We start from the raw sequence: 26125 nt of genomic DNA on the forward strand, positions 1-26125 counted from the left end.
AATCATTTACAAATTCTCTGCAATCAAATAAAAAAACAACCAAACAAACAGATGATCCCAGCAAAGAAAGAGAAGTTACAAAAAAGAACCAAATGGAAATTACAGGAGTAAAAATACAATAATAGAAATTAAAAGTAACTAGATGGGCTTATAGTAAGTAGAGCGGAGATGCACGAGGACATGTTAACTTGAGAACAAGTCTATAGAATTCGCCCACACTGAACAGCAGAGAGAAAATACAATAGAAAAAAAAGTGAACAAAACCTCAGGGACCTGTGGGTCAAAAACAAAAGGCCCAACATCTTATCATTCGAATCCCAGAAGGAGAGAAAGAGTGAGGCTGAAAGGGGGTTTAAAGAAATAATTGCTGAAAACTTCTCAAATTTGGGGAAACATGTAACCTACAGTTGTAAGAAACCACGTGAACCTCAAACAGGATAAACTCAAACAAATCCATGTTAATTAAACAAATCCACCTAATTAAACTTTTGAAAACTAAAGACAAGGAACAAACCCAGAAACCAGTTAGGCAGCCTGCTCTCTCCACGGCCGTAAGTCAGGTTCCCCTTGTCTTCCTCTAGCAGATGGAAGCAATACCTTTGTCACAAGTTTGTCAGGAGACAATGCGGGTCCAGACAGATTCAGTGAACAGCAGTTCAACTCCTCTTCCTTCTTCCTTTCTAGTATATTCCATTTCCAAAGACAATTCTGAGCACCACATATTTCATTATATTAAGGCAGAGATAATAACTACAGTAATACAATGCTATCTTCTCTTTGCATCATACTTTTCACCTTTTTCAAACAATGTTTCATTAGCCGTCTCACTTTACACTTACAATAATGCTTCCGGCTTGCAAAGCTGGCATGAGATGGGGACCTGGTCTTGCTGCCCTGGAGGTCTTGCGTACCCCTTACTGTTTTAAATTCACTAAGCCCCCCAAAAGAGAATGACTGTGCCTTTGAGGTTAATTCAATATCAAAAACACAAAATACACACTTTAAATGCTTTTGACTGATGAATCGTGGAAGAGAGATCCTTAGCTCTCCAGGTTAACAGTGTGGCAAGCAAGGCATGCATTTCCTGGCTCCTTAGAGAAAACTGCCACATTGAGTCAACACTGGGGATGTAAGTGGCAGAACAGCTGGAAAATGACTCAGGCTGTCTGGACTCCAAATTAGCTGGAACTAGTCTCCCTGCATCTCCCGCAGGTGCTGCCGTCGGGCTGCGCTTCCTTGGGACCCATGGCTTCTTCTCCTCTGCAGGAAGGTTCCCCAGAGACCACCTCCATGGGCCCCCAAGGCCCCAGGTCAGTTTGCTTTCCCAGACACCCCAGAACAGATGGAATCCCAAACCTAAAATGCGTGTGTCCAGTGGTCCAGCTATCTCTCCTCTGATAGGGCTGCTGGAACAGAGAACTTAGGCACTATGGAGCATCCAGAAAGCGGCAGCCTCTGCTAACCCGCCCCAGCGTGATAATGAAGGTCAGGAAACCTCTGCCTTCTCCACTTGCGGACCATCCCCTCAAAGCCTACTGTTACCCACCTCTGAGTCCTGCAATGTCTGAATTCCAATAAATGTTTCTTCAAAGAATCAAGGAAGAACGTTTCCCCATAAGGAGACAAAGGAGGGAAACCTAGCAATGGATGAACTTCACTTCAAGAACAGAGCTTTTAGGATTTGAGTCTTATCTGCTCTCTCATATGTGTCCGTGCTCACAGGCAACGTCATTATGAGAATGATTATATGAAGAAAAAAGAGTTTTGATCATGTGGTTCCAGAATTCTAAGAATCTAAGGAGTGCACTTGCTTTCTAATTTTGAAAAATGGGTTTTTGCCTAGAAAACATCTAGATAGCTACCTTTATGTGCTTATTCCTAACATAAATTGCTCAAGCTTTCTCCAAAGCACTGAGATGTACTGTGATCAACTCCTCTGATAATGCCCAAAGCATACATAGACACACACATCAGTTTTCAGTGTCTGCTTTGTTATGGCTGTTGTGTAGTCTTTTAATAAAAAAAGAATGATGCCCCTTCACTCAGCACCCGCAGACAATAGCAGAGCTAGGTGGAGGGCTACCATATGAGGGCCGGAGCCACTTCTAAGCCCAAGAAGCAATTTAAGAACAGTGGATCAACCAGCCATAGGAAACAACTAGTATCCTTACTGGTTAATAGACAAGTGTAGTCAGGCAGAGGCAATACTACTCGCTCACAGATTTCCCTGATACTGACTATTCATCCCTTACAGAGATGGGCACTTAAAACCTGCCACCGGTGCCTGCAATCCCCAGGACATCCTGAAATTAATGCCATGTCCTGGTCACCCACTGCTAGTAACTGCAAAGGCCAGAGGAAAGTCGTGAAGAGCAATGTCTCTGGATGCAGTTTTTCTGCAAATTAAACTTGGGAAAATTACCAACATATATTCTTGGAGAGATCTCAATAGAGATTTGCTAAGTGAGTTATTTAATTTTGTTTTAAGTCTGTCACTCTGTAAGAGTAACCTGACTAAATTCATCCATCTCTTGGGAAGACTCGGCTATTGAAAGAGTCCCCCTAACATTCAGTTGTTCTCTTTTTGTGCCAAGAAAGTTAAGAAAATAAAAAGCCATTAACAGAAATTAGAATTTTTAAAAGCATATTTAGGATGAGCCAGTTAGGCTATCTCACTTTCCGAATTTCTCCTGAAAATTAAGATCTGAATAGAATTCCACAGGCCCCCTAAAAGGGGGAACCTATAAAATATTGAGCTTGAGGTAGTAAATATCAGCTACCCATAAAGAAGTTTCTTAACTAAAATTTTATCTGAAATATGTATCATGATAGTCAATGATTCTATATACTGTCTGGTATATAACCATCTCAGCTCATCTGCCATTTCTCCAATTAGATTTTAAACTCCATGCTGAGACTCACGTCTGACATATAAGTACTCAAAAATATTTGTTGCCGTATTCTCTAAAATTGCCTGTTTATCCAAAGACACCAACTGTGATTCTCTCATTTTTTCTTTTTCTGTAATTTTGTATACTAAGGAAATATATCAGTGGCTTTGCTTTTCTCTACTGATGATGATTAAATGCCCAACTGATCTTTGTTACATTATGTTTCCCAAAGGGCATCTCACTTTGATTCAGTTGACTGTTTAGTTTTTCCTTTACAGATTTGAGCTACTGAGAGGAGGTTCTAATAACACTTATGTCAAGGTAATGCATAGTTTGCTATTGCTCCCTTAACAACAAATAGCATTAACAAATGGGTGTATGACTTCAGATCTTTAATAGTGTCCTAAGGGATTTTATATGGCACTGCTTTTCTACATTTATGTTCTACATTTTGCATTTATTTGAAAATTTCTCTCATTTGTTTTAATGATATCCCTTCTTAAATTAGATGTTATGGTAATAATAAAGCAATTTCATGTGTGCTTTGTATTTCTTGGCTCTCCAGTGCATTCACATGCACTATTTCATTTTGCTCCTTACCACAGGCAGGAGAAGTGTATTATACATATTTCATAGCCATAAAAACAGAGGTACAGAGAGGGTCGCAGATAGTTAAGAGCAAAGCTAGAGCCAGAAATTCCACCTTTGGCATCCTGGCCTCACTGCTGTCCACTGTATCAGTGTCTACAAGTACCGCTCCAGACCAATGCCAGGCTGTGTGCACACAATTGACATGGACGATTGCAAACAATACAGATATCTGTCCCCACCCTGCAGGAATCTGTATTTTTATAAATAAATGCAATTTAAAGCTAGTAATTGGGCAAAAAAAGAATAACCATTTGGTAAGTGTGTGGGAAAACAGGGACCTTTACATACTGTGGTGGAAGAGAAAATTGATATAAACTTTTGGGGGGATTATTGGAAAAGCCTAATGATGTAAATGAAGATGCTCCTAACTCCTGAAATTCCTCTGCTGGAAATTTTCCTGAAGGCATATGAAACAAGTATGACAATTTGTACAAAGTAGTTTACTGCGTAGCTGCTTAGAAATGCAAGATTACAGGGGAATGGAGAAAAGACAAAGGCTATCAATGAGAATCAGTTAAAAAACCTGGCACATCCTCATGTAATGATAAGGAATACAGACACTGGAGGAGGATCACGGAGTCTGAACTCCTGCTAGAACAGACGCTAGGTTTGTGAATTGGGGTAAATCTATCTAAGCCTCAGTTTCATCATTTACATGATGAAGACAGTATTAACCCCTAACTCACAGGATTAAGGTGAAGACCAAACAAGATAGTATGTATTAGGCATCTAGCACAGTGCATGGTATATAAGAGGTACTCAATAAATGCTATGAGATTACTACTGCTACTATTATAATTATTATCATAAGTCATGGGCCAGCAACATGTTTTTAATTATTAGTAGTAGTAGCTATAAAACATGAGATAAAGATATATACTGATAGGGAACTACGTCCAAGATACAATAAAGGAAAAGAGAATGTCCCCAATGCCATCAGAGTGCGCGTCCATTAATTTTAAAGGCACAGACAGATGTTCACTGCAGAACTTTTTACAATGTGAACTACCTCATAAGTAACTGCTAAGTAAGAGAATGAGTGCGTATAACGGCCACACCTCTTGTTGTTTTTCCCTAGCAGAATAATACTTTAAAGTTGACCAGGGCAAGCTTTCTCACAAATAAAGAGAAAATCTCAGCCATGCATAAGCAGACTAAGAGAAAAAAGGTGAAAATCCTGTAGAATGACTTCCATTAGTGAAAGTAGTTTCGGGAGCCCCTACAGGAAGCTGTCTGTGCAAGGTGCAAGCGCAGAGGAAGAGGCTGCAAAGACATTTCCTTCTGCACTGAAAACACTGAGGAGTGAAGATACCCCTGGGTCATGGTTTTAATATTGCTAGAACAAGTCTCCTAAAAACTGTCCTATCAATATTAAAACCATGACCCGGGGGTATATTCACTCCGCAGCCTCAACTAAGAAGTCTGCATGCCACAACTAAAGATCTTGCATGCCGCAGTGAAGATCCTGCATGCCGCGACTAAGACCCGGAGAAGCCAAAATAAATATTAAAAAAAAAAAAAAAAAAAAAAAAAAAAACTGTCCAGACTATCCTCATGGCCCTGCATCTGGAAGAGGCTGACGGTGTCCAGGGCGAAGTGGTGCAGACCCTCCCATGAGTCCAGTTGCCAATGGACCAGTGTAGGGATCTGTGTGCTGACGTTCACGGTGGGGCTGCTACTGTATTTGCCAGGACTCTGGGTACGGAAGTCCACAGATATAAAGGGCACTACCACACTGTTCTCCCCACGCTCTCTGCTACTTTTGGTATACAGCTTTACAGAGCGCAAGGCTTTCAGAAGACATATGGCCTTATTCTAGAAGATACTTGTACTTCCCGGAACACTGACAATATAATAAGTAGAAAGAGAGGGGCGGACAGGGAACAGTTGAGTTGAGAAACTCATCACCTCTACTTTCTGCTTTTCCATATAGTCTAATCTTTTGCCATATTTTTCAATGATTTAAAATAAAAAACACTGCCACAGATAGAATGCAATCCTGAATTAGTCCTCATCTGAAATCAGATTTAGAAACTACTAATTTAGCCATACGTGGCATTTATTAAACTTCTGAGTGGGAATGGAAAGGCTGCACCAGGATCTCAAGGTCACATCCATGTTTGCACAGATAACTTCCTGTTCTGGGAAAGAAGAAACAAGGGAAGATACACTTACACATACAAGACAGTCCTGGTATCACCCACTTTCCCAGCATCACCCACAGTTAGGGTGTCGTAGCCTCTTTCCAGCTCAAACTCCTCAAAGGCAAGCTTGATGACCTAAATCAAACACAAGAGAGAATTACTTAGCATAACAGGAACTTTCTGGGACCTCACATAATGCAAATATCCAGTTGTAGTATTAATTTTGCTCCATAATTTCATTGTTATTTCAAATGATTTAAAGTTGCTTTTAAAAATAATGATTGTATATATTTGAGAGCCCTCGATTATAGAATTTTATGGAATTCAAAATTGCTATTACTCCAAAGATATTTATCATCAGCTCTAAAAATGAAATTAACCCATATTGTATTGACACTTTAAATCAAATATCTATCAAATATTTATTGCTACATAGTGTTTGGAATGACCAAAAGGTAAATCAGTATAAGCAAAATAAATGGGGACTGCAGTTAGTGAGATATATTTTGAGGATCCCTAGACCACCAAGGAATAGATATTTTTAGTGTGATGTCTGCAGATTTCATGTATGTACCACTGTTAACATACGAAAAAGACCTTCTGAGGCTAGAAAGTTGTCCTCTACATTTAACTTTGCAAAGCCTTGTCTTTTTTTTTTTTAAATAAAGAACACTTTGTCTAGGTGGTCAACACCATTTAGACAAGACCAGTTTGTGTCTGACACATGGATATATTAGAATACTATGAACTTCTTTCTCCTCATAAAAGAAATGCTCTTTTGTTGACCAATATTGTGATAAAGGGGGAAGACAGTCTGAGGTGTCACAAAGTTAGGCTGGAACCCTACGTGACAAGGAGAAATATATATACAGATGATAGATAGATATCTGTTACATGAAGAAGAGAGAGAGGGAGAGGCTATCACAGACAGATGAAAGAGACAGATGGATAGATAGACAGATATGATGAATAAGATGAGATAGGTAGATAAATGACAGAGCGGGAGAGAGAGAACAGGAAGTACAGAAACCATAATATTGGAAATACATTTTAATGGGATCTACTTCAGAGTAAATCTGAAACTCTGGAATCCTGTAAAAAAACATAAAATGCCTGTTCATTAAACCTGAAAGAAAGACTTAAGTGGTACCAGGGGGAAGGCAGGCTTCTGACTAATATCCAATTTGAGGTGTGCAACACTGAGCAGGCTCTAACCAGGTGCTTTCCCAAGCAGTGCTGATATGGGATGCATTAATTCTGCTATTGGAAATTCTTACTAAAATTAGTGGTATAGCTGTTATGATTTATTTAAAAAATCTACTCTTTCAAATTTCAGCGTTTGTCTGAATACATTATTTTAGCAATCTAATTTGAAACAGGTGTAGAGGTTCATGACTGTTGCAGACCAGTATCAACACTGCATATGAAGCCCAACACCCGAGGATGGTTTTATTTCAATTTCTGTGTTTCCCATGGGCCGATTTATTAATGTCCATGGTGGTACAAGAAAGAATAAAAGGACTAAAGAATCATGCAACCTGGAGGTTCCCATCACCTTTTTTGACACATTTACTCTGTCTTGACTTGGGTAACAGCCTGCAGTGAAGCAATGATAATCCATTCAGGCCTGAGGGTCACGGTTGGCAGATTTGTAATGAGTCACAGATAGGGGGTCTCACTTCATAAATGTGTTTTCATTATGGGTGTAAAAATAACCATTTTGTAATTCTTTCAAGCCAAAGCAAAGGGTGTTGGAGAGGTTTTTGTCAGGGTTCAGACTCAACAATCAGCCTCTGCTGATAGTCAAAGGATGATCTTTATGCTATTAATGCCCCATAAAAAGAGAAAAGGTAGACCCAATCTTGTGTAAAGAACCTCTCGTTTGTCAGGAAATATGGCATTCTATAAATATACCTGGTACAGAAATACACATCTGGAATGAAAGTTGCTGTCATTTCTCAGTGACAAGTGATGTTAAACGGAGAATTCATTTTTTAATAAAAACAATATATAAGGAGTACAGCGTGACAATTTGATGTACATATACATAGTGAAATGATTACTACAGTCAAGCTAATTAACCTGTCCCCTCACATAGTCACCCTTTGTGTATATAGTGAAAGCACCTTAAATCTATTCTCTTAGCAAATTTCTAGTAATCAATACAGTATTATTAACTATAGTCAGCATGCTGCCCATTAGATCTTCAGATTTATTCATTCTTCATAATTGTAACTTTGTGCCCTTTGACCAACATCTCTCCATTTCCCCATCTTCTCATCCCTGGTCACCACTGTTCAACTCTCTGCTTCTGTGTATTTGACTTTTTTTAGATTCCACACATAAGTGAGATCATGCAGTTTTTTCCTTTCTGTGTCTGTCTTGTCTCACTTAATATAATGTCTTCCTGGTGCATCCATGTTGTTGCAAATGGTAGGATCTCCTTCGTTATTAAGGCTGAATGATATTCCATTACATGTATATACATCACATCTTCTTTATCCATTCATCCACTGATGGACACTTAGGTTGCATCCATGTCATGGGTATTGTGAATAGTTCTGCCTTATGTTTTAAAGTGTGAATGATTCAGTGGCATTTAGTCTCAATGGTCCCTTTAGCTCCACCTGTGTGCGTGTGCATGCACACACACACACACACACACACACACACACACACACACGTGCGCTTCTGTGTCTTGACTGGTCCCTGCAGCTGGCCTTGTAGATGCTGCTCCACATCCTTCAAGTCTCTGTATGACGTCTGTTCTTGGTGGTGTCTCCCCTGCCCATTCTGTCCAAGACGTCAGTCTCTTTGTCAACATCCAGCCTATTCCCTTCATGATGTTGCACTTTTTGAAATTTCTTGCTGGTTTGCCTGTACCCTCTGCCTCACCTCCTTCATGGTACGTGCCCTGAGTGCAGGCGCCATGCCCTCCATCTGCTGAGGACAACTGACTCATCTTTCAGGATGTACTGAGTACCTACTCTGCCCAGGTCCAAAGAGAAGATGGACCAAGTTCTAGTCTTCAAAAAACTTAGAGTTACAAGGGGTATCATGATAAACACAAAGTAATTATAGAATTTTTAACTTTTCCAGACAAATATTCCTTAATGACAACAAATCAAATAGGAAGGAAAATGAAAGAAGGACAAAGTTCTAGAATTTTAAAAGTTTAAGACTCACAGGGGGTAGTTTGATAAACACAAAACAATTATAGAATTTAACATACAGATTAAGGTTTCTTAATGACAACTGATGAAATCCTTTACTTTTTCAACTTCCAAACAGAATCTCAGAACTGTGAGAAAAAGATGCTGTTCAGTCTAGACTCTGGTGTAATTTTTATTTTTTTATTTTTATTTTTTTTTCTTTTTGCGGTATGCGGGCCTCTCACTGTTGTGGCCTCTCCCGTTGCGGAGCACAGGCTCTGGATGCGCAGGCCCAGCGGCCATGGCTCACGGGCCCAGCCGCCCCGCGGCATATGGGATCCTCCCAGACCGGGGCACGAACCCGTATCCCCTGCATCGGCAGGCGGACTCTCAACCACTGCGCCACCAGGGAGGCCCTAGACTCTGGTGTAATTTTTAAAATACATTCTTGGTATTTTGTAATATGTTCTTTTTTTCCTATTTAAACTAAAAAGACTCAAGAAGTTTGAACCATTTCTCCTTTCCCTACCCCCTGCTTCTGGCAACCACCAATCTATTTTCTGTATCTACAACTTGTTTGTTGTTTTTTAGATTCCACATGTAAGAGAAATGAGACAGTATTTGTCTGTCTCTGTCTTTGACTTACTTCACTTAGTATAATGCCCTCCAGTTCCATCCGTGTTGTGGCGGGATTCATCCCTTTTTATGGCTGAATAATATTCTTTTATACATAAATTACATATGGTGGCAGGGAAGTAATGGAGTTAAATTACATTTGCTTATATTTTCTTACTAGAGGATGAGGAGGGTCAACAGTTTAGTGTGACCAAATGTGGAATACAGAATCTAAGCAGACTTAAAATTACTTGATATGCTGACACCTCTGTTTTCACAGGAGGAAAATGAAAGCCAGGGAAGATGAGGGTCTTATCCTGCAGTTATTAGTGAGAGGTTTAGATCTCAAACTAGGAAATCCTGAGTCTCGATGTAGTTTTTAGATTGTTTCCCACACGTTCAAATATAAATGAAGAAGATAAGAGTAGATAATTCTATTTTCAAACTTCTTTCTTACAAACTACTCATTTTAAAGTATTTCTTCGAAAGTTTTAGCTACTGTAGTCCTGTTTTCTTTCTCTGATCCCAATCTAATATGCTTTAGTACTATAGCAATGTGGCAGTCATTTCCTACACGCCAAGTTGGCCTCTGGTAATTAAGCATCTCTAGGAAGACTCTGCTGTGTGATGACAGGTGGTCCAGTGAAAGACACCGCAGGCCAGCGAGAGGAAGGTGCAGGACAGGCTGTTCTCAGGGTGCGGGGGGTGCCCAGGGAAGGAGCCTCAGATGCGGAAGATAAGGAACATCTTCCAGAGGAGGTGGCATCTAGGAGCTAAAATATCCAAACAGTGGCCTGAACCCAGCTGCTGGGGGTCCTGAAACCTGCCCCAGGAGTACCTCGAAGAGTGATGCCAATCGCTAGACTCCTGGAAAAACAACAGCCCAATCCGATGTCTCATGTAATTTCACTCCCTAATTTGTGCAAAATTGGTTTGTTCACCTTACAAACATTTTTAGTGGATATTCAACTATTTTTCTTCAGCATCTAACCAAATTCTGTTGACTATTATCCTTGCATAATAGAAAGTAGCCAAAAAATTGATTGTGCTCAAAGTAAGTGTAATACAAATTAGTAGAACTGCTTCTCAGTTTTTTGTTTATTTTTTTAATGGTGCAAAGATGCTAATTTTTTTTTTTTTTTTGCTGTACGCGGGCCTCTCACTGCTGTGGCCTCTCCCGTTGCGGAGCACAGGCTCCGGACACACAGGCTCCGCGGCCATGGCTCGCGGGCCCAGCCGCCCCGCGGCATGTGGGATCTTCCGGGATCGGGGCACGAACCCGTGTCCCCTGCATCGGCAGGCGGACTCTCAACCACTGCGCCACCAGGGAAGCCCTAAAGATGCTAATTTTTAAGACAGAAAGGCTAAGGGGAAAAAGCACACAATAATCTTAAATGAGAGAAAAATAACTTGGAAAATTGGGCAATTTTGCGGGGTGTAAGTATGAAAAAGGAAACAGAACTTAGCTATTTAATTGTGATTACGTAAAAACTGCAAGAGCCTTAGCAATTAAGAATGTTATATTGGGACTTCCCTGGTGGCGCAGTGGTTAAGAATCCGCCTGCCAATGCAGGGGACATGGGTTCGATCCCTGGTCTGGGAAGATCCCACATGCCGCGGAGCAACTAAGGCCGTGTGCCACAACTACTGAGCCTGTGCTCTAGAGCCCACAAGCCACAACTACGGAGCCCGTGTGCCACAACTAGTGAAGCCTGGGCACCTAGAGCCCTTGCTCCACAACAAGAGAAGCCACTGCAATGAGAAGCCTGCACACCGCAACGAAGAGTAGCCCCCACTTCCCACAACTAAAGAAAGCCCGCACGCAGCAGCGGAGACCCAATGCAGCCAAAAATTAATTAATTAATTAATTAATTAATTAATTTTTTAAAAAAGAATGTTATATTGTCAGAAGAGCTTTTTTTAAATTTTTGTTTTGAGACAATTTTCTAAATAGAGAAAAGAGAAATATATAATGACAGAGTGGTAGAATTGATACAATACTGAATTTTTAAGTATTAATTTAAAACAAATATGAAAACATTGCTCTGAAAAACAAAATGGAAGTACTACATAGTCACAATTCATTAGGGGAAAAAAAGCCAGTCACTATAGGCCCATTCAAATAAGGAGCCCATCTCACCTGACTCAATTAAGCCAGAGGAATCCAGATGTATCAATTCATACACACACACACACACACACACACACACACACACACTCACACAGACACCCCATATGGATCACTGGGCTTCCTCATCAAAAGTTTTATTTCTTATGTGCGTTTTGTTTCAGTGTTATCTTTAAACTACATTTGGGGTTCTTTTGGATGACATGTTTCTGCCCGAAACTGTGATGGTAGGAAGAGATAGAGAATAAGAGGAAGATTTTACAATTTTCCAAGATATAGAACTGACAGCACAAAATAAATAAGTAAAAAGCTCCTACATCTTGGAAAAAGCTAACTCATAAACGCCTTAATGAATGACAGTAGGGTTGAAATCAACAGGGTAGGGAATAAGGACTTGGAACACAAGGGGACAGAAACTGATAAAAAGAAGCCTTAATAACCTGATCCATTCAATTTCACACTATTTTTCAGAAGAAAGACTTTTCAAACTGTGAATTTCCTCCAAAAGGACATAACAACTCTATACCTCACATCTGAAAGGAAAATTCACACTTTCTTATGAACCAAAAATTATGAAATGATTTCTGATAAATTTTAAGTGTTTTAGCCTGAGGTTCTAAGGACCAACCATGAAACAACTGAAAAAGTATAATTAATTATAAAGAGATGTTCTGTCCAAATGCATGCACCACAGAGCCTGGGTAATGCATATCGTTGTTTCCCACAGAAAAATACATATAATGTTTCATATCTGTAAATTACATATACAAACGGCCAATGATATGTAATATGAAATTACCAAGATTTGGTTCCAACCTAGAGAGAATAGTACTTTGAAAGAAACAATTTAGTAAAAATATATCATTATTTCTAGGGTAGCCTTGACTTATATTTAGCCTCCCATATAAACTCTAAATGTCTTCTAAAACTAGAGTTCAATGCACCAGTAACAAAAAGGGGACATATATTATTTCAAATGTAGCTGCAATGTTATTAACCTGTGCTACCAAGAGTCAAATTAAACAGGTAATCAGTGGAAGAAAGTCGAAAACACTCAAACAGGCAGAACAACATGTAATTTATCCATCGGCAGCCGTTTGGTCATGTTACCACATCACAAGAAACGAGGAGCTTGGTGTCCAGATCCTGGACTCCCCCACATGGTTTTCTAAAACTTTGCTGATGTCCATCCTGAAGGCTTCAGCCAAGTCCCTTCTCTCAACAGTAACTGGAACATAAATTACCGTAGTTCTCTCTGTGCTGCCCTTACATGGACCCTTTGTCTCTGAGATCAAGACTCCTAAGGATGCAGGTGCATGCCATGTGCAAGGCACGGAAAGGACCCAGATCTGCTTCTCCTGCTCCCTCCTCCAGGCCCACACTGTTGCTGGAAAGCAGCACAGAGCGAGCAAGTCCAAGCCCACCGGAGTGAGAGGGGATCCAAGCGCTGCTGCCCACCCCGTGGGGGCCTGAAGGACTTGCATCCCCCTCCTACAGCCTTCTCATCTGTAAAACCAGAGTGACATCATTTCCCAACGGGGGTTGAGGATTAATGGGAGGATGCAGGTCAAGTGTGTGCATCTTGCAAGGGTCCAGCAGGCACTGGGTTAGCGGTGGTGTGTTCAGCACCACCGTTATTGCTACCTTTCATAGCAAACTCTTCACTGCTACCAGGCCAGGCCACATTCCGCCACCAACTTGAGGGATTCTGTTATTTCAAACCTCACAAATCTTTAAAACCAGGAAAATCCTGTCTCTCTTCTTTCTGACACATCAATTCCTAACTCCAATTTTATCCAGAAAGGAATCCTTTATCCTTTATTTAAAAAAAACAATTTTTTATCCTTTAATTTCCAGATAAATTTTTCCATCTACACACCTCCTTCTTTATATCAGTAGAATTGTGCTTCTCGTAAGAAGCTTCTCTTGGCAAAATACTTAGATATGATACTATGGATTCTCAAGGATTAAAGTAAGATCCACAAAAATCTGAGGAAAGAAGCAAGTGGGGTGTTGGGTGAAGATAACAGAGACTAACATTATAAAGAAAATCCCTCAAGCAAAAATCATCAAAATGCCAATAAAACTGTCAGGGACATAGAACATTTACAGTACAACAAAGACTAACTAGCTCACTGGGAAAGTAAGCAAACTCAAAGGCGGTGATGGAGGAACATTAAAAATGGTTTACCGTGTAAAATAAGAGAATAAACCAGTGAGATCTCCAAAAGAATTTCATTAATCCCTGAAATGAGGCAACCAAAGAATCACAAGCATTGTTTGGAAAATTATTGAAATACATTCTCGGATGGATGAAAGAAAGTAGCATATTTGTTTAAAATGAGGGACTGGGAATTTGAGAGTCACAATACAATAACCGCTAAGAATAAATCAGAGCGCTATTAGATGGGGTAAAATGCAGAATTAACATTTACAGAACACTGAAATCTATCAACCTAGGATATGTGGAGCAACTTAGCTGGAAATCAGAAGGCCTAAAAGATGAAAGGATTGCAAGAGAAAATTACAGATCTATAGATAAAAGCAGAAGACATTGAAGTTTGTGAAAAATAATTGGAATGAAGGGTGCAGAATTAATAATTAGAAAAATAATGTAAGGCACATCTTTTTTTTTTACAGCTGATTAAAGTTTTGAGAACAGACCTTAAAATGGTTGATTATGGCCCCATTTAAACAAAATAAAGCAACCATAGAAAAATAGGAATACATCATCACATAGAACGGTTTAACTCTAAGAAATCCAAAAGAGTTCCATACACAAACACAGAAGAATTTAAAGAAATGCAAATCAGAGTTAGTTTTGTTTTTCTATGATACAATAAAACCTTAGAGATGATGGATCAACAAGATTATGAGTCTCAGATATAAAGAAAAAATATGTCCTTTTTAGCATGTTTATTCAGTGAAGAGGTTACTTTATGTGGGAAGGAAGAGAAACTATTTTGCAGATTTTTAAATGTCTCTGGTATTTTACTAACACACTCTTTATCTCCAACTTGGCTGAAAGATACTTCAAACAACAGGATTCATTTTAAAGAGTTACCTAAATGGCATTTTGTTTAAATATGAAAAGAATGATCTAAAGAAAGTTATATAGACTAGAGAGGGTTGAGTTGATAAAAATAAAAATATGTACATTTACTCCTACATATTAAGTAATATAGTTAAACAAAGAATCAGGCAACATATTTACTTCTGGGATTGAGCCCTGGATCTCAAAGGTGGCCTCCCAAGGTGGCTCATTAGTGATACAGCCATTATAATTTATTTTTAAAATCTACTCTTTCAAATTTCAGTGTTTGTCTGAATACATTATTTTAGCAATCTAATTTGAAACAGGTGTAGAGGTTGATCACTGCTGCAAACCAGTATCGACATTGCAAATGAAGCCCAGCACCGTAGGATGGTTTTATTTCAATTTTTGTCTTTCTCATGGGAAGATTTATAAATGTCCATGGTCCCACAAGAAGGAATAAACGGACTAAAGAATCACATGACCTGGAGGTCCCCATCACCTTTTTTGACACATTTACTGTCTTGACTTGTGTAACAGCCTGCAGTGAAGCAATGATAATGCATTCAGGCCAGAGGGTCACGGTTGGGTGATGTGTAATGATACAAAAGGTGGAAATGAGGCAGCCACGGAACCCCACGGTAAGCCTGCAGGGAGATGCTGCCATCTGGACATCAGTGGACCCGGTTCTAATGTGATAGCTTATCTGTCAAGGATGCCAGCAACAGCTGCTTTGGTGAGGCCATTCACATGCCTCCCCTACAGCTGCCACCCACCTCTGCCTCCTGAAGAAGGGAGCTTAGGAGAGCTCAGGGTCTAGAGGTGTACAGGAGATGGAGGGGTCTACACCTGTGTAGAGAGGAGAAGGTGCAGGACAGGAAAATACTGACACTCTCAGTGTATGGGACAGGGGAATGAAAGACCTACAGACCTGCTCCAGATCACGCCCTACAAAGTGGCAGTTACACAGACATTTTACATGGTTCATTCACTCATTTTTTATTCATCTTCAGTTCTGTCTATAAGTCTCTCCCATTTTAGCAGGAAATCTCTAGAAATATCCAAATTTCCATCAAGAAAAAAACAGATCAAGGAGAAATAGCTAATGATGAGTATTAATTAATGCTTCAAATTATGATTTTTAGGAGTAATCTATTATTTGACCCCAAATTTTTGCCTTGATGGACAAGACAGAATTGTTCTCTTCTAAGCTCCTGGACTGTACTTAGTTTGCCTCTCACCAGAAAGTTCTCTCTTGAGTCCTGGGCATGGCTGCCCCTCCGACTGGGTCCCAATTTGAGTACCTTTTTCTCAAGGGTCTTCTTTGACCCTGTGAATATCACCCTTACTCTATCCACTAGCAGTCATGCTTATTACCTAGTTTTATTCCCCCTGAAGTCTCTTAACATTATCTGAGATTTTTCTATCAATCAATCATCATCTGCCTATGTACCTATCTATGTACCCTTCTATGTATCTATGCATCTATCTTTGTATCTATCTCTGTATGTATGTATGTATGTATGTATCTATCTATCTATCTATCTATCTGTCACGTGTCTGCCCATTTTCTGTCTTTCTCACTAGAATGTAAATCTAAGAAAACAGGAGTCATTTTTGTTTTCTTTTTTTCACTCCTGGGTCCAGTACCGTATGTGCTACGTATTAAGTGCTGCATAAATATTTGCTGAATCAATACACCTATCTTTCCCTTGTGTACCATTTAACCTAAAGAACCTGGGACTATCATATATATACAGTATTTAACTTTAGTCTCTTATGCTAGTCAAAGATTGACGGCCTCACATTAGCATAAACCAAAATAGCACTGAAGTTGTACAAAGCAAAACCAAGTTGATGCCCTCCTGAATAAGGGATAAAAATTTTACTCACAAATATCTTGTAACACTCCTGCATGCTAGAGGATTTTAGAAGTTGGGTAAGAGTGAGTTATTTTATGGGCATACTTACCCTCACCTACTCAAGACCTAAGAACTGCTAACTAGTAAACTACTTATTCATGAATTAGTTTTTATTCATTAAACTCATAAGATTTCATCAGTGGTTCAACTTCTTAGTTTTACTGAAAAAAATGCAAAAGAATTGTTCTTGTTATGTCACTTTTTAAATAGTAGAATAAAGACTCCTTTTAATCTTGATACACAAGGATTCCTTCTGACATTTTATGCTAGAGCAAAACTTGGGCAACAGTTTGTTCTAGCTACCAAACATGCAGGGAAAAATCTACTCAAACATCCTGGATCTGTACACATTTATTTCAGAAAATATTCTGCACAATGCTTACCCACTGTTTGGCCTATAGCTACCCATACCAAAGGACACTAATTGAGAACCATAAAGTTTATTTCTGTGGTCATACATGAATGGTAATTTTATTGGGATTCTGACAAAATATGTATTCTAGGTATAGCAAATGATGTAGTAAGAGGCACACTGGTGGTCACTGGAGGTCTTGAACCTCATCTGGCTTTGAATGTTGGCTTTGCAATCTACTAGCTGTATGATTGGCATAAGTAAATTCAATTCTATATGTTTCCCTTTCCTCATCTGTGTGACAGGCAGAATAATATCACTTATAGGATTACTGTAGGGAATAAGGGAATGACTATGCATAGAACACCTAAAATAGCACATGACACACACTACACATTCAGTGAGTGCCAGTTATTTCTTCTAATTCAAACACGTGCCTTGGGTTGGGCTTTGTCAACAGCCTGCTAATTGTTCACTCTCCTTTCACTCAATGTACCCATCACATGCATCCTTAACAATCCATTATAATTTTTTCTTTAAACAAATTTGAACACACTGTTCTTTTCTTGAAAATCTGCACTATCTCTCTACTGCATCCATAAAGTTTAAATTATCTTGTAGCATGTTTCTCAAAACACAGTCCATAGACCACCTACATCAATAACTTCTGTGTGATTATTAATTAGTAATTATTATTAAAAATGCAGATTCTTAGACATTGCCAAGAACCCACTACACCAGAATTTCTCGGGGATGGAGGGCAGGAAAGGTGCATTTTAATGTGCTCTCTCTGTGATTCTTTTGCATAATGAAGTTTGGGGAAACTGCCTTAAACTGACATGTACATCCTCTCCCACATGGCACTGAGTCAGCTCTGCACTGACCACACAGGGTGTGTGTCCACACCCTCAGGTCCCAGGGGGCTCTAATTGCCACCATGGTTATAGAGATCCCATTACACAGCTTCTGTTCCAAAACAATTGTTCCACGTGAAGAAAAATTAATCAAAGATGTCAGGGATGGAAGGTTTGTAGTTGAGCCTGTCTGTATGACTTAAAACTCTGTGAAATGGAGCATTTAAAATGACTTTAAAAGCCTACACAATTGGGCCTTTTCTGGATAAGTACTCAGCAGGTGTCAGATATTTAAAGCTGAAAGAAAAAAAGTAGGTGTTGGTTGATCACACGAAGAAGGAAGAATTTAACCCCACTGCCAGGCCCCCCAGTGCGTGCAATCAGAAAAGCCATCACTGTGACTCAAAAATGAGAAATTTAAAAGACCAAGAAATAATAACAACAAAAACAAAGGTAGTTCTGTAAGTGACCCTCCTGGTCTGGCCCTGAGCTCTTCGCTCTTTCACGTGTACTGTGCTATTTGTCGTTACAAGAGAAGTGTAAACAAGGAGGATCTGCGTCTTACAGGAGAGGGTGATTACTCAGAGGCCAGGAGGTGTGGGGCAGGAAGAAATGAAAGCAAGAGAGGGAGGAAGGAGAGGGGGAAAGAGAGGAAGGGAAAGAAGTGGGGAGGGAGAGTGGGAGGAGGAAGAAGGAAAGGTGAAAGAGGTCAGCTTCATGAGATTAACTGCGTGTTTGGTAGTGACTGTGCAAGCCCTCAGGTGATGAGATAGAAGGTCTGTATCACCGTTATTGGTGCTGATGGAGCAGACAGGGCTGTACGAGGTGAAGCTGTCACCCCAGGGTGATGACTCAGTGCCATTCAACCCAGGTGCCCTGCCAGGTTGGTGATGGCGCCGTGGGAGCCCTCTGACAGGGGTGCGCTGGCATTACCACAAGTTAGCTGGTTACCAGGTTAGCTGTGATTCAGAACAATGTGCTCCTTTATAATGAGCTGTATAAACCCTCATACTTATCACCCTCTTTGTGATTTTGCTCTTGTTTTCCTTCAGCCTAACATATAGTTACATCTATTTTCTACCTACTGAAGCATCGAAGTACCTATGAATCCTTTACACTTATCACTGCCCAGTTCTTGAAGATTTTATACAACAAAACATGCAGAACCATACTAATCTACTGCTCAGGAAAACACACGTGCAGTAAGATCCTGGACCAAATAAACTGCAAATGGATGATGTCTCGAGGTTAAGAGGAAGGAGACTATGGCATTGAAGGAGTACCCAAGGAAATTCAGCATTATTGATAATCTTTGGCTGTGATTTACTTATTTTGATACATGACTGCTTATTCTGTTTCATGACCTGTTAATTTCTTAAGTATTTTATAACAAATATAAAGCTAAAATAAACATAAACAAGCAATTAAATATTTGATACCAATTTAAATTTTGGCATCACCATTGTGATGTGTGTTGACATTTTCACTTAATTAATTTAGATAACTTTGCTTACCTATAATATAGGGTTAATAACAAATACTTTCATCTTAGGATACTGTAAGGATTGTTCAAAAACATGATATATGCCAAGTGCCCACAGAATTCGGCAGGCGATTAAAGTTTCATGAATGATAATTATTATATTATCATGAAAAAGAACAGAAATTGAATAAACAGAATTTACACAGTTAAAAATGACGATCGAAGTTGTTTAGTGGCAAATTCAGTCACAAAGCATCATGAAATCTGTTTGCAAAATCTTGGAAAAATTAGAACACATATACAATCTATTTTTCCTTCGAAGTAAAATGGACATTTCTTTCCTTATTCATTTAATTACTAAGAACTTTTTAAAAAGTACTATTAAAGTTAAAACTAAGCATGAAGGGACCCAGATCAGTGAAATGGGACACAAATATATCGTGTGATGTTTGAGAAAATTTTATACTTATTAATCTATTCATTCACTTATTTAGGTTTTACTGAATTTCCAGCTTAGCTTTTATAGAAAAATTTCTGCCAGTTTTATGATGTTGTAAATATCTTCCACTAATATTGAAAACAAATAAAATCAGTATTATATCTGGAGCAAAGAGAGAAGAAAACTCAACTGTGAACCTCTACAGGTGGTCTTCCCTCCAACCCTTCCCCGTCCATGGAAAGCAGGTACATCAATCGCCACCCCTGCGGTGTGCACCTACAACACAGGCCAGTAACAACCATTAGTGAACAACAATTTAGGGCACTTGTTCAAGAAGAGATAAAGATTTCTCAGAACTCAAAGCACCCCCACCCGTCGTCCTCAGGAGCTCAGACCTGAGTGAGGATGTCCAGAGGCAAATCCCAGCTCTGTCTCTCACGGCCTCTTGGCCATTGGGCAAGTTGTCACCTCGCCTCTGCAAGACACATTCCTCATCTTTAAATGGGGGTAAAAATAACTCCTGCCTAACAGGGTTCTTATAAGAATTTATTGTGGAACTTCCCTGGTGGTCCAGTGGTTAAGAATCCGCCTTCCAATGCAGGGGGATGCAAGTCTGATCCCTGGCCAGGGAACTACATCCTACATGCTGCAGGGCAACTAAGCCCACGCACTGCAGCTACTAAGCCCGCATGCTCTGGAGCCTGTGCGCCACAACTAGCGAGAAGCCTGCGCGCTGCAACGAAAGATCCCACGCGCCACAACTAAGACCCGATACAGACAAATAAATAAATAAATAAATAAATATTTTAAAAAAGAATTTATTGTAAGTATTCAGTAAACAAACTAATATCAAAAGTTTCTACATCAAGAAATGATTGTTAAGAAAATTAGGACAATTAGGTGAAAAATACAATCTGGGCTTGTTTATGGAAACACACGGAGATTAAAAGAGATTAAAACGTTGTCGGTGACTGCAAATTATTTTTTAAGACTTTCCCCCACCTAGAGTTACACTAAAGCATTTTACAATCCACGACTAAGTTTTATTAGCCAAGTCAATATCATCATAAGAAAAGTAACCCACTGTTATTGAACCGAATTCAAGACCATTTTCTCAGAGACACATTTTGGTGATACTAAGACTGTCTCTGGATTGTCTACTAGTTGTCATTTTTTCTTATGAATTCTGCCTGTCTGTTCAAAGATGTGCGGTGGGTATTATTTATCTACGTTGGGGAAGGCACTGTTAGAATCTAGAAGGTTGCAATTTAATGAAAGAAGACATATGGATTGTCTTCGAGTACGCAGCTACCAGCTTCTCCAGGATTCATTCAACGGTCAGAGCGAGGCGGCTGGTCTCCTAAACCAAGGGGTCTGCCTGCTGCTTCACGTCCTGGATGAACAAAGGTGCGTTCAGGCTCCCAGTCAGCTGTGAGGGTGCCTGCTCTGGAACGCACTCGTCAGGGCAGACCCAATTCTGTGGCAATGACAACGGCAAGCTGGATGCCCATGAAGTGATGAGAACAACACGTAACCTGGGTGACATTCCACACTCTCCTACACACAGACAGCTTAAGTGTGTGAAAAAGAATTACAAATGCATCTTTCTAATGAGCAAATACAAGGTATGTGTCCATTTCCCCCCTCTAAGTTATTTAAATACTGGTGAGGATTAAGAAAGTGAATTAATTAGGAGAGAGCATATTTTCCCCTGAAAGAAAAGGCTGGTTGACAGGGTGTGCCTGCTGGTGGGGGTGGATGCCAGTGGGTTCACCCAGAGCAGAGGCCAAGTCCCGCCTCCCGTTTCCTTCTTCCTCTGCCTGCATACCTAGGGCCTTACCCACTGCTGCCTTTCCCCTGTCCCTCCCCATTCACAAAAAAGAGAAATACATTTGAAGATAGGGAGAGAACAGAATACAAAGAAAACTCATCTTTGAAGTCAGACATGTTTTGAAGGCAGGCCCTACTACTTATTTAGTATGGCATGGGGCGGGGGGAGTAACCTTGAGTTGAGGGTCCTCAACCTTAAAACAAATATCTTCGAGGGTCTTTGAAAATATTAAATGAAGCAACATTTGTTGGGTGCTTAGCACTTACCCAACACAAAACAATGCCTCAAACATGTCGGTTGCCCTTCTGGCAGAATAACACAGGATAACGGCACCGGGGGGGAACATACCCCAAAATGTTGATATTAACAAACATTCATTCCATGCTTTTTTTTTCAAAGTTAAGACTTTCCAACAAAAACATGAATTCAATGAAGATAAATTACTCATTACAGTTATTTTTGATCAAGTGGATGAAGAAACTTTGGATAGTTTCCTCTCAGATGCTCTAGTAGTAAATTTGATGCAGGTCAGAGTCTTATTTTGGCATTTGAAGGCTGATTCAGGAAAAGATCTTCTTGATGTTGCTGAGGCAACTGCAGTGATGAAATCCATCCTTGACAACATTGCCTTAGCTTTAAACACCACCGCATGCTAATCAAACATAAAGTTAATAGAATTTGCACAGGAAACGGACTGTGATATTAGTGACAGGACAATTCTGGTTATAGACTTATCCAATTTCACTTCTTTTTGGATCCTACATCTGGTCATGAATTTATGAATATATTGGGACTGGAAGTGATGTTCCTGACCATATCCAGTGTCCTAGAAAACACAGGGTAAGATGTACTGCTGGGCCACCCTCATCTAAGATAGTCTACCTGTCAGTATGTCACAATGACCACAAAATACAGAAACTTGGATGCCTACATGGACTGCTTCCACATTTCATGTGTTGGTTCTCCTGACAGATCATAACTTCCCCAAGCACACAAGGGACACAGAGGACAAGATTTCAATTATAACAATAAATTACAAAACAAGAGAACAGCATCACAGATTTAAAGAGAAAACCCTGGAGTATAAAAATATGGAAAAACACACAAAGGTTGTAACTACAGAATAATTCAGGCCAGAAAATAAGAGATAATGAGAGTAAATGACGTGAATAAGGGTGCTGATCAGGGATTTAATCCATGCCTTCTTTTTATGGTACAGAAAGTAATTCCCTTATAATCACACACATTTCTCCCAGCGAGGCTCCTGTTCTTTAGTTCCTGGAGATAATCACTCAGTCTCCTCAGTAGACAGGAGGCCCACCTCAATCTCCTCAGCACCTTCCTGAGGACATTCTCTCGTTGGAAGGAACCGAAGCGACAATGGCTTTCTTAGGTCCTCTTTCTGTTTCTAATCAAGCCATGAGCAGGATGAAGACATTCTCAGCGCATTGCAGCTATTGTGTATTTTTGGCCGATGCATGATCTCTCTCCTGCTATTGCTACTCTTCAGGTCCCGCACACCAGCTGATAAATCATGTGTCCCCTCTCGGACAGGCTGGGGTGTCTGGCAAACATGTACCCATGCGGTGCCCCCCTTGCCTTCAGCCATGCACTCACAGACAGCTCCCGCTGAAAGATCCTGATGGAACACCCTTCCGTCATCAATAGAGAGAGGAGAGACCATAGTGACAGTGCTTCCAGGGTCTTCTCCTTCTATCCTATAACGTTTAGTCAACATGCAAAAGTAACTGTTAAGGAACTCATACTGGATCAAAGGTTTTTGTTCACCTATGTTGCAAGTTGAAGAATTTGAGGATTCTTCTTATGGCCACCATAATCAACATGGGAAGGGCAAAAGTGGTTGGTCTCGACTGTAGCTACACGTCCCTGTGATCCAATGCCTGAAATATCTAGACCATCATCATTCTCAGCCTTGTCATTTAAAGTTCGTGTGAAAACACATTATAAAATAATGTGGAAAACGTACTTCATTCTGACCAAACAGTAGATAAGGGCAGGAATAAATCAACCCAAGAAACTTACACTCTGTTTACAGCATGATCATAGAAGGCAATGGCATCAAGAGAATTATTACCTAAGTTTAGCTAAATTCAACCAAAATCCCAACATGATTCCATATCATTTTGTCAGAGTTAATTCCTTCCTACCAATACCCTTTTCATCATCACAATCGTAATGGTATGTGTGATACTGCATGATCAGACTCAGGTCAACCTATCACAGGGTTAGTTCAGGGATAGGATTCTAACACTTGGAGAAACAGAATTCATTCCCTGTTAGAGTTTTCCCACACATTCTCACCCTAGGACAGATCTCATTGGAGAAAACCACTCAGCAGTTGAATAATTCTGGAATCATTTTAACTTGCCTGGGCTAAATTGGACAGTAATCTAGGCAAGTATTAAAGTTAGCCCACTTTGAATGTAAATTGGTGCAGCCACTAAGAAAAACAGTATGGAGGTTCCTTCAAAAACAAACAAACAAACAAAATTAAACTACCATATAATCCAACAATTCCACTCCTGGGCATATATGTGAAGAAAAAAGAACCACAAATGTGAAAAGATACATGTACCCTAACGTTCAGAGCATCATTATTTACAATAGCCAAAGTATGGAAGCAACCTAAGTTTCCATCAACAGATGGATGGATAAAGAATGGATGGATGGATATATATACAATGAAATATTACTCAGCCACAAAAAGAATGAAATTTTGCTGTTTGCAGCCACATGGATGGAGCTGGAAGGTATTATATGAAATGAGTCAGAGAAAGACAAATATTGTATGTTATCACTTACATATGGAATCCAAAAGTTAAAACAAACTAGTGAATATAGCAAAAAGGAAACAGATTAATAGATACAAAGAACAAACTAGTGGTTACCAGTGGGGAGAGGGAGGTGGGGAGGGGTAAAGTAGGGTAGGGGATTGAGAGGGACAAACTACTATGTATAAAATAAATAAGCTACAAGAATACATTGTACAGCACAGGGAATAGAGCCAATATTTTATAATAACCAGAATGGAGTATAATCTATATAAACATTTTGAATCGCTGTGTTGTACACCTGAAACTAATATAATATTGTAAATCAACTACACCCCAATAAAATGTGAAGTATAAACCAAAAAAAGAAGAGCTAACTGAATTAAAAGTAGTTGCCTCTGAGGGGTGGAAAATGACAATGTAAATAAGCAGGGGCAGGAATTTATAAAATATATGTGTATGTATTATTGCAAATAAAATATACATTTTTGAAAGGATAGAAATTGATCAATAAAATATATAAACCACTCAAGACAAACTGATAATGTGAAATTCATTTTACACTGTAAATTTTAAAAAAGATAAAGCTTTAAAAATAGATAAATAAATAAATAAATAAGTTAGCCCACCTACCTAAGAAAATATTAAAATTTCAGGGGTGTGCTAGAGTTGGCTTGTATCACCTTTTGAGAGCCAACTATTAAATTCAGAAATTTTTCAAGGTAATTTTTAAACCCTTAATAGTTGAAATCATCTATGGTGTGAATATTTAGGCCATGGACTTGGCAAACCCTGCAAATTTGCCTGTTTACTAACGTAACATTGGGTGACACACACCATAGAATTTTGAGAAATGATTAGAAATTTACTGAAGCAGTTTAAGGAGAATAGGCAAAAAATAATATGTACCTCAAAACCTATGGCCACTGAAATTCAACCCACTTGTTTCCAGCCCTAGGTTAGGAATTGTATGTAGGAGATCTCTGTGTTCTGGAAAATGTAAAATTACAACACAGAAAATATTTTCTTAAATTTCATTGCTTTACCCATCTAATACATGAGAAACTTTCTTCTACTTCTATCAATATATCAGTTACTTATTAAACTGTGTAGGTAGTAAACTTTATGACTATTGTAATTGTAAGATAATTGAAATGGACAAATATATTCAAATAAACATCTGAACTTCTCCTGAAATTGATTAAGTAAGATAATTGAAATGGACAAATATATTCAAATAAACATCTGAACTTTTTCTGAAATTGATTAACACAAGTGGCGTAAATGATAATCACTTAAAAGTAATGTTTTATGAATAAATCACATGGCACAGTTGGAGGAAAAGCCTCATATTCTGTTTAAATGTGTTTCTTTTCATTTGATTCATTACTTTTTTCATGACTAATCATACATATCACCAGCTAGCTTTCATATCATTTATTTTCTCATGTGTCTAATTCTCTTTTGTTAGTATCATCTAGAAGTTGAACACAATACATTTTTTAGCTAAAATTATTGTCTTCTATTAATATATGTCACACATGATCCTTCTGCGATTAAACTGTAACTTACACTAGGAATGTACTGTATTATAAACAACACAGTCCTGGCAATTTCTAATACCTTTTGAAAAAAATAAGAGAAACACATTATGGGGTTTTATCATCGTGTTTTTTTTTGGTTGTTTATTTGCCTATGCTATACATTGACCAAATAAATTCATTTAAATTGATAAACACTAGTTGGATATACAAAAGCACCTTTTAAGATACAATTTTATCCTAAAATTGATACCTAAGATTTAGCTGAATTTGTTAAATACCAATTATATTCAACA

The 26125-nt window shown here is 39.1% G+C and overlaps 1 protein-coding gene across 1 annotated transcript in view; it reads right to left on the bottom strand.

The window, feature by feature from the left end:
- Positions 1-26125, bottom strand: part of CSMD1 (CUB and Sushi multiple domains 1) — a gene marked incomplete at its 3' end in the record, with an annotated part of 1728858 nt that overhangs the window by 410019 nt on the left and 1292714 nt on the right. The window contains exon 11 of the mRNA XM_082608811.1: positions 5718-5821. Within this exon, the coding sequence (XP_082464937.1) occupies positions 5718-5821 (104 nt within the window). The remainder of the gene's footprint in view (positions 1-5717; positions 5822-26125) is intronic.

This window comes from Mesoplodon mirus (genome assembly GCF_964341445.2).
Source record: "Mesoplodon mirus genome assembly, chromosome: 20".
Taxonomy (NCBI): domain Eukaryota; kingdom Metazoa; phylum Chordata; class Mammalia; order Artiodactyla; family Ziphiidae; genus Mesoplodon; species Mesoplodon mirus.